Source organism: Belonocnema kinseyi, chromosome 5, assembly GCF_010883055.1.
Source record: "Belonocnema kinseyi isolate 2016_QV_RU_SX_M_011 chromosome 5, B_treatae_v1, whole genome shotgun sequence".
NCBI classification, from domain to species: Eukaryota; Metazoa; Arthropoda; class Insecta; order Hymenoptera; family Cynipidae; genus Belonocnema; species Belonocnema kinseyi.
The window spans coordinates 10,974,570-10,984,966 of NC_046661.1; the positions used below are offsets into that span (position 1 = coordinate 10,974,570).

General features: G+C 29.0%; 1 protein-coding gene across 2 annotated transcripts in view; it reads right to left on the reverse strand.

Annotated features, from left to right (window-relative positions):
• Positions 1 to 10,397, reverse strand: part of LOC117173345 (transmembrane protein 131) — a 462,351-nt gene that overhangs the window by 388,129 nt on the left and 63,825 nt on the right. For both annotated transcript variants that reach the window (XM_033361843.1, XM_033361842.1), the window contains exons 2-3: positions 1,702 to 1,766; positions 1,440 to 1,468 (exon numbers count right to left, since the gene is read on the reverse strand). In XM_033361843.1, coding sequence (XP_033217734.1) covers positions 1,440 to 1,468; positions 1,702 to 1,766 — 94 coding nt within the window. The remainder of the gene's footprint in view (positions 1 to 1,439; positions 1,469 to 1,701; positions 1,767 to 10,397) is intronic.

Here is a 10,397-nt window from a genome sequence, read left to right on the forward strand (position 1 = left end):
ACCTAAAAGGAGAGTATGTTGAAAAATAAAACCGACTTTGGCCAAAAAAACGTCTCCGTGTTTCATTTTTCAGGGACTTATCAGACTGCCTAGTATATACGCATCAAAATTCGATGAATAGATCAAAACGATGCATTGAACCCTTCTTAATATTAAAAATAAATGAAAACATTGAAATTATAAAAATTAGTTTTTGTATTTTATTTCACGCCCGCAAACGGTTTTTTACCATACACTCGGTAATGAATTTCGTATTTTCAAAATGCGTTTCTCAGTTTCAATACGAATTCTTTAAAAAAACAGTCGGCATTATAACTTTGATTTCATAATATCTTGTAGTAAACGATATGCTCAATATTGCTCTGTTTACATTTCAATGTAAACTAAATCAATTTTATTTATAAAAAGATACATATGGTAATGAAGAAAAAAATTAAATCTTAGGACAGACTTTAACCCTTTTATAATAATAATTACTTATTGTAAAATATGGGCAAAATTTAAAATGTTCCTTTAAAGGTCAGAAACATGACACAATAAGTTTTTTTTTAAATATTGTTTAAAAGAACGGATAAAATAATTTTATCTATGTAAAGATGGAGGTCGGGACAGGCAATTAAATTTTGGATGTCGTCATATTAATTTAAGATAAATGAAATAGAATTTCAGACGAGGGATTGACAATTTTAGGAGGATGACAAAAAGTATTAATTTTAAAAAGAAACAGGAAGACTTTCCACGTAATTTTTATATTAACAGGACTTTAAGTGTGCCGCCAATTTGACAATCACCCATAAGTAAGTAATACATATTACAATACACTTCATAATTTGATCTTCTTTCTACTTTTTGAACGTTGTGAAAATTATTTTTGATCTTTTAAACAGAACGACTATCAAGAGAAACAATTTTACAATTTTAATCTGAGAATCTTCTACGAATGCACTTTTCATTATTTATAACTAACAAAACTGGACGAAATAAAACTTTTTAATAAAGTTTAACATTTGCACATAAGAAAATCGCTTATCTTAAAATTTATCATTCAGAGAAAGAGATAATCAATTATAAAAAATAAAGGTGCGTTTGAGCCGCTTTCCAATAGATCATTTTACATAATATCATTAAATAGCAACTTCATCTAATATAATAAACTTTCCTGTGTTCTGCCAACCAGGAGTTTATATTTTTCCTTTTTTTATTTTATCGAAAAGTGATAGGTTCCATATATATGTCCATATGTAACAAATTTATTTTTTTTTAAAGTTATAATAATTTTTGGGCTGATCAGTAGCTTTTACTATAAACAAATTATTCACACTTGAATACGTACAAATTATTAATATGCTTTACTTTCAACAGAGATTTAACATTCGAATCTGCCCAATAATACCTTTCCTATTTTGCACTCTCTTCACTAGAAATAATAGTATGCTTACCCAGTTCCATGGACCGAACTAGCGAATCCCTAAGTAACAAAAAAAGGGTTTCGTTATTAATTAATTAATTTAAAAGTGTAAAGTTTTTATTTGTTTACTTTCTATGGTTTTCTATGATATGAAATATGTAAGTTAAGAAGTAATATATTGTTAAAAGCTCAAAATAAGTATGAAAAACTCAAGTTAAATTATCGTAAATTTTTATTTAAATAATCTCTCTTTTTGTAATGTACTCTTCCTACTCACAATGATATATACTGACCTTGTGCATTGATATAGGTATATTATCCAGCAGGTATTGTACGTCTTTATCATCCTGGACAAAGGCTGTAACATAAATGCATTTTCTCACTTTTTTATCAATCGAGCTTTTGCATAGAGTATAGAGCTTTTAATAGGCAGTATTAACTCAAGGAATTCTTTATCGTGTTCGTACATCCATGCTAAACTCTTCTAAACTCTTCTATCTGGCTTTAGCCATAATCTCCTATCTTCAATTATCAGCCTATAACCTTGACTCTATTATTTGGGTTAGTACCTATAGCCGCTACATGTGCGTGGCGCTAGTGTTCCCTAAAATAATGCATTAGGGGCCTTACATAAACCACGTGGTTGCTACCACTCATAATTTTTTGTTTTATTTTCGTTTGACCGAACATGTGAGCTTCAACGCTTATTTATTGTGAGAGGTGCTTGTCTTTGAAACAAATTGCCGTCTCGTTCAACCAATGCTCCGTCAAGATGTCACTTTAAGCATGACCTTTTTAAACATCTGTATTAAATCTGTAATTCCACTTAAGACGTAAGCCATTGGTAGAACATAATTTAAATTCAGATGAAAATATATCATGTTAAACCCGGCTTCATATACTACTTTACCATTACTTATTATAGGGACTTATATAGGGACTTTCTGCAATAAATACATACAAACCCGAAGACGTAGTACAATTTTTTTACGAAGTCGTTGGTGATAGCTTTCTAAAACATTATGTAAAAGATTGCCATCCACGGTGGGTTGTAGGTCAAATATGATTTTGTTAAGAAATATTCAGAATTATGTAAGTTACAAAATATTTTCTAAATGTTATCATCTTATTATCAACGGTTTCGCTGTAAATGTCGAATAACTGTAAAATTGTCCATTTTGATTTGAAAACAAAATAAGATAATATTCTGGAAAAAACTTCAGGAAGGTCATGGGCTTGCAGAAACATATGGTGACGTTAGCAGCGGTTTTAAAAAGTTCAATTATTGAAGCACATATAAATAGTCAAGTTCTCGCAGTTATTTTTCTACGAGATCTGCCTCGAAAGTATCTGACCTTGTTGTTTATCAGGAGTATTTGTTAATTTTGTCCACTGGCGGGCACTACTTAAAGTTACCTTTCGGAATACCTAACAGCTATTCCATCGCATTCTGTTTTATTTTCTTTACATCTTGAAATTTTTGTCTCGACAATGCTTCAATCTAGGGTACAGTTAGAAATCACATGAGTCCAAGTAAGAACTGTATGGGTGCTGCCGAAGATTTGTAAAGCCGGGTTTTAACAGAAATAGCTGAATAAGCTGATATGAAAGAGAAGGTGCGTTGTCATGGTGATACTCGAACACTCGTTACACATTTTTCAGTGTTTGGGCCGTTGCAAGCCTAGCACAACGAGGGTCACTTTCCACTGAACTAAGGCCACTTTTTAGTCGCTTAAAGCACTCTTTAATTTGAATATTAGTCATAGACTCATTACCATACACTTAACGAATCATAAAGATGGTTTGTAAACATGAGTGTCCAAGTTTTTAGCAAAATTTAATGCACCATCTTTGTTCGTTGCGTTCCGTCATCCTGAAATGTGACTGGTACGTGGTTAGAGGTCTACACAACTGCATACAATAGTCGACTGAAGTTCGCAGATCCATGTCACTTAGTAGGAGCCCTCACAGATGCCACCCTAAATAGGTAAATACCTGTTTTGACAATAACACAACTAGGTAGAATGTTAAAGCACATATAGTCGGATACATTCCGAACAAATCTCGTATGTAAAAATGCCATAGAAATAAGGACATCAAATATAGGAGTAAATTTTAAAAAATAAATAAAATATTTATTTCAAAAACTTGAAAATACAGATTTATTTACTAAAAGAAATTGAAAACATAGTTATTTTAGAGGTCAGCACATTTCGAAAAATACTAAAGCGCTCTGAAAAATAAGTCACAACAATAATAGTATTTAACACGTTTTTGAAAGTATCAACTAAGTAAATTTCAATGTTAAGACTAAGATATAATTGTATAGAACAAACATTATTTTTTGAGGTAAAAAATACTACATTTTAGGCTGTTACATAAGAAAAGTGTATTTTCATTTACTTCCATACGAATTAATAGTTACGCCTTTTCGCATTTGCACTCGGGTGTGTACTAAAAGGCGTATCTATAATATGCTTTCATCAAGGTTTTTACACATTTCGGTAGTTTTTGAGCTGCTTTTTTTAATGAAACCATCGGGGAAAAAATCCGAGCGTTATTATTGCTAATAATTGAGTTCTTAGGTACCCGAAAAATCGAGATATGACTCGAGAGCTCGACATTCCGTAAAACACCTCCCGCCACTTACAACCCCATCTCTGCGTCTCATCTATACCCCGTCCGCGAACCGCGTCTACGACCTATCTCTTTCCGCGAGAATGTAGTGGTAAGTGGAGAGGGAAGATTTCGTGAGTCTTCCCTCTCTCCTAAAAGTCCGGTCTATCGGGTCGCCTTCAACCGCTCGCCTGAAAAATCTCACTTTTCAGAGTAAGTCCCCTTTCTTCGGCGCACGTCACAGATAGGGTTTAGATCCACGATTTTATTCAGGACACGGTCGATGTTCAAAGTTCTGCACCACCGACAATGACCGACATCAGGTAAATGAGTGGCCTTTCAACCCTTTACATGCGTGCGTCGCGTGGCCATCGTAGGTATACCGCACACATACAACCTAATAATATCGGCTTTGACTCAGGCAGATTTAGAATTCAGATTGTTGGTATTTTACCGGAAAATTCACGACTCGAACTTCGATTTTCTCAGGTTTTCTATTGCATGATGATTTCCAATCTGAAAGCTTCGAAAAACTTCGGTGGTCTCATGTTTACATCTCGATCATTTAATACTTGCATAGAATGCATGACTGAGTCAGGATGATTAACTTTCATTGACAGCAAGGCGTTAACCACAAGATCAACTTCAACTTCCACAACATTCTTGTTTTCTTTGTTTTCGCAGTCTTGGTATTCTCTTTTACAATATCTACCAAAACAGAATGTAGAACAGAGAAGTTTGGAATCGGCATAGAGTCTAAAACGAATAGCTCCTTTTTGGAATTAGAGATACTTTCAGAAGAGCATGATATCATTTTGCAGGGATCAATTAAAGATCTTATCAATATTTAAATAAAGATTCTGATTCGAAAAAGTCTTTGGCAGTATCTTCATTCATGAAGCCTTTTAGAAGTTTATCACATGCAGTTGCCACTGACTGGATTCTTTTTAGTAAACTCTTATGCTGTTCATCAGATACAGCATCAAGACTAGCTTTAGTTTTGGCAAGGAGTACACTTATGACATCTTTTGCATTCTTTACAATAGAGTGAACTTTACGCACTTCTCTTACCTTTGAGTAACATACGTGTGACATAGGGTGCTTAGATATCTGAACTTTAACTAGCAGATCTGATGCAAAAGTACTACAATCAACCACAAACATAGCTTCAGCTTTTATTATTTGGATCTCTTCATTGGTCAGCTGTTTGAAATATTTGACAGCCTTAACAGACTCTGATTCGGGCACTGTTTTGGCATATTCTGCAACATCTTCCACATACACTGAAGAATACATAACTGATTTTCCCCAACTTCCCCATCTTGTCATAACCAGCATAGGGAAAAGTTGAGCAATTTTAGCTTTTTTAAAAGAGTACTTCTTCTTCAAAAAATGCATGTACTTGTGTTTTCTTTTCCGGGTGTTTATGAACAATTTATTGGTAATCGCTACACATTCATTCAGCTTGTAAAGTTTGTCTGAGAAAATGTTGATGAACTTGTCTAGTTTATGAGCCCAACATTGAATATGCATTCGTTTTGGATTCCCAAGAAGATCTCGAAGAAGTCCAACACAAAGGTTCATATATGGTGCGCTATCAGATGCTATAGCTACAACACACTCTCATGGGGAACTCCATAACGATTTAGAGTCTGAAAAATTGTTTACAATTTATTCAAATTTTGATTAATTTAATTGACTCAGTAATTTAATTTTTCAGAATCATAGATTTATAGATTTTAATCCGATTACAACAAATTGGAATTTTTCGACTTTTCAATCCAAAACTTGATAAATAAGGGCTACCTCGAAAATAAAATTTAAACAATTTCACAATACAGTAAAGAGCAATGCATCCCTGCAAGACCGCTTTAGAGCAATGACCTGCATTAAGATTGCTAAGAATCTTCACAGATGCAACAAATAATGAAGGCTCTGGATCTTCATTGCTAGGAGGAATTTTGATAAGTGTGAGAAAAATTGCTTCTCCATTCTTGTTAGTGGTCTCATCACACATGACAACGACCTTCTTTCCCTTCAATTTACTTCTATTCAATTTACTTTTCAGAGATTCATCATAATCTGCTTTTAACAGTGGGACATATGTGTCCCGTAAATACTAAGCATTAGGCAAATCACCACCACCTAAAACATTGACAACATTCTCCGTTAAAAGTCCCAAGGAGATATAGATTGCATATTGACATTACAAAAAATAAGTTTAATTAATTAATTGAATTCAATTTTTACAATTCATGCAAGGTACATTTATATTGGATATTTTACAGTATCAAGCAGATTTGAGATTAGGTGACCATACGCTTTTAAAACATATCATGCTTCTCGTGAGTCGAAATGTATCAATAAATCCATTGATTTTCATTTGAAATTGATAAAAAGTCTCACCAGGTACATATTCACCCAGCTAATACCGAAAACGTAGGTCATCCAACTTTGTCAGAGGAATATTTCCTTTCAGGGAAGCATTCACAGTTTATCTGATGAAAGTCTCCCTTTCCCTTTTATGATTTTTCAACCAAAATTTTAATTGTCGACCAAACAGTTTAACTTTCTATCAAATTGTTGACTTTTAACGCCCAAAAGATGCATTTTTTACAGAACAGTAAAATTTTTAACAAAAAAGTTCATTTGAAGACAAATGGTTCAATTTTCAACTATAATTATGAATCCTTAATAAGAAAAATTTATCTTTTTACTAAGTACTTCAACTTTAAGGGAATAATCAAATTTTCCAGCCAAAAATTATGATTTTAATTTTTAACAATATAGTTGCATTTACAACAAAACGACTTTGCAACCAAAAAATATTTACAGTTGATATTTCAAACGAAAAATTTAATTTTTAACCAAAAAGTTTAAATTTTCCATAAAACAATTTAATTTCTACAAAGAAAGACGAATTTTTAACAAAATACATGATTTTGTAACCAAAAATGGTATAGATTGTCAGTTTCAAAAATGTATTTTCAACAACACATAGAACATATTTTCATCAGAATAGTTCAATTTTCAATGAAAGAGATGAACCTTTAAATAAAAAATAAATAACTATAACTATTTTGTAAATAAGTCCTCTTTTCTATCAAAAGTTTAACTACTTTGTTAAAATTTATTTATTTTTTTATTTAAAGGTTCATCTCTTTCGTTGAAAATTAAACTATTTTGATGAAAATATGTTTTATGTGGTGTTGAAAATACATTTTTGAAGCTGACAATTAATCTGAACCATTCTTAGTAACAAAATCATGTATTTTGTTAAAAATTCGTCTTCCTTTGCAGAAATGAAATTGTTTTATGGAAAATTTATACTTTTTGTTTAAAAATTAAATTTTTCGGTTGAAATATCAAGTGTAAATATTGTTTTTGTTGTAAGTTCGTTTTGTTGTAAATGCAACTATATTATTAAAAATTAAAATCATAATTTTTGGGTGGAAAATTCAATTATTCCCTTAAAGTTCAAGTAATTAGTAAAAAATTTATTTTTTTCTTATTAAGGATTCATAATTATAGTTGAAAATTGAACTATTTGCCTTCAAAATAAAATTTTTTGTTAAAAACTTTACTGTTTTGTAAAAAATGCATCTTTTGGGCGTTAAAAGTCAACAATTTGATAAAGAGTTAAACTATTTGGTCGACAATTAAAATTTTGGTTGAAAAATCATAATTTTGTGTTAAAAATTCAGCTTTTTTTGTAGATAAAACTCTTTTTGACTTTAAAATTAAATAATTTCGTTGAAAGTTTATGTATTTTGTTGAAAATTGACATTGTTTGGTAGAATTTTAATCTTCTTGGTTGAAAACGGATCATTTTTGGTCAAAAATGCAATTGTTTGGTTGAAATGTTAACTGTACATCTTCTTGGGATTAAAAGTCGATTATTTCACTAAGAGTTGAACTACTTTGTAAAAAAAAATACGTTTTTTTTTAACGAGGTTTTATAATTACGGTTAAAAAGACAAGTATTTGGTTGAAAGTTTAACTCTTTGATTGAAAACTCATATTTTTTGCTTAAAAAATTCAACTTTTTGTAGATAATTTATCTTTTTGACTTTAAAAGTAAATAATTTCGTTGAAAATTCATGCATTTTGTTTAAAATTTGTCTTTTTTTGTATATCATTAATTTTCTTGGTCGGAAATTGATCTTATTTGTTGACTATTCCTAAAATTTTAAAAACTGCAAAATAAAAAAATTGCCGTAAAATCGTCCTGAATCTATTTTTTTATCTTTTTATTTTTTAAATCTTTTTAAATATTGACTTAAAATTAATTTTGCAAAATAAGAAATAATTTTCAATTTTCTTAGCAATCACAACAATTTTTGTTATTCTTTTTAAATATTTTACAATCCTTAAACAGCTTAATTTTTTTAATCTGCAAAAATCGACATCACGTTTCAAATTATTTGAAATAATTTCAAGTTTGAAATTAATTTTGAATCTTTTTTTAAATTAAAATTGTAGCGTTCAAACTTAAGATTGAGCTCATTACAAATTTAAAAATTCTAGGCTTTCTATTTTGAACCATTCTGTTCAAATTTGTATAGTTTTTAACAGTTGTTTGTACTGGATTGTTTTAAATGAACGGTCAAATAATGCTAATAATGAACGAAAATTCATTTTTTTAATTAAAAAATTTCAAATTGAACAGGTTAAAAATAAAATTTTTTTAGACTGAAATAATATTTGAAAATAATTTTAAAAACTAATATCTATTAATTCTTTAATTTTGAACGGATTCAGAATCATCTTGTAAAATCAATTATTTTTCAATTTTTTATACCTTAAATTAAATTTAAAATATTTTATTTTTAAATTCTTTCAATTAAAAAAAAAATCATAATCGACAATAAATAAATTAATTTTCTATTAAATAATTAGTCTTTTAACTAATACAATGTACAGGATAAAGTTTCAACCAAAAATGGAATAGTTCAATTTCCAGATAAAAAGTGTGATAAAAAATTGAAATGAACAAGAAAAAAAACGGATTTTCAACAAAATTGTTAAATTTTCAAAGGAAAAGGTAAATTTTCGACCAAAAAAATTAATGTTCTATAGAAAAAAAAAACGATTTTCCAACTTAACCGATATATACGATTAATTTTTATTTAATCCTATAATACTTACATTTTCAGATGAAGATAAATAATTTTTAACAGAAAAAATTAATTTTCAAAACAGTTAAATTGTCAACCAATGTCATTAATTTTTCAAAATAAAAAATAATTGTCAACTTTCTTAGCAATCAAAATTTTTGTTATTCTTTTTAAATATTTTACAATTCTTAAACAGCTTAATTTTTTAAATCTGCAAAAATCTACACTGTGTTTCAAATTATTTGAAATAATTTCAAGTTTTTAATTAATTTTGAATCTTTTTTTAAAAAATAAAATTGTAGCGTTCAAAGTTAAAATTTAGATTATTACAAATTTAAAAATTCAAGGCTTTCTATTTCGAACCATTCTGTTCAAATTTTTATAGTTTTTAACAGTTGTTTGTAACGGATTGTTTTAAATGAACGGTCAAATAAAGCTAATAATGAACGAAAATTCATTTTTTTAATTAAAAAATTTCAAATTGAATGGGTTCAAAATAACATTCTTTTAGACTGAAATAATATTTGAAATCATGATTGAAAAGAATTTTATAAACTAATATCTATTCATTCTTTAATTTTGAACGGTTTCAGAATCATCTTGCAAAATCAATTATTTTTTAATTTTTAATACCTTAAATTAAATGTAATGCATTTTATTTTAAAATTCTTTCAATTAAAAAAAATCATAATCGAAAACAAATAAATTAATTTTCTATCAAATAATTGGTGTTTAACTAATACAATGTACAGAATAAAGTTTCAACAAAAAATTGAATAGTTAAATTTCCAGATAAAAACTGTGATAAAAAATTGAATTGAACAAGAAAAAAAAAGAATTTTCAACCATAATTAAAAAAACTTGTTGAAAAAAACGTATTTTTTGTACAAAGTAGTTCAACTCTTAGTGAAATAATCGAATTTTAAACCCAAGAAGATTTACAGTTGATATTTCAACCAATCAATTGCATTTTTGATCAAAAATGATACATTTTCAACCAAAAGGATTAAATTTCTACCAAAAAAGGTCAATTCCCAACAAAATACATGAACTTTCAACGAAATTATTTACTTTTAAAGCCAAAAAGAGTATTATCTACAGAAAAGCTGAATTTTTAACCCAATTTAAAAGGAAAATAGTTGAATTTTCAACTACAATTATTATTATTATTATTATTATTATTATTATTATTACACCATTAAGCCATTTCCCTTTCGGGGTAGGCGTGACTCACTCGGCAGGGGAAAGGAGTAGTG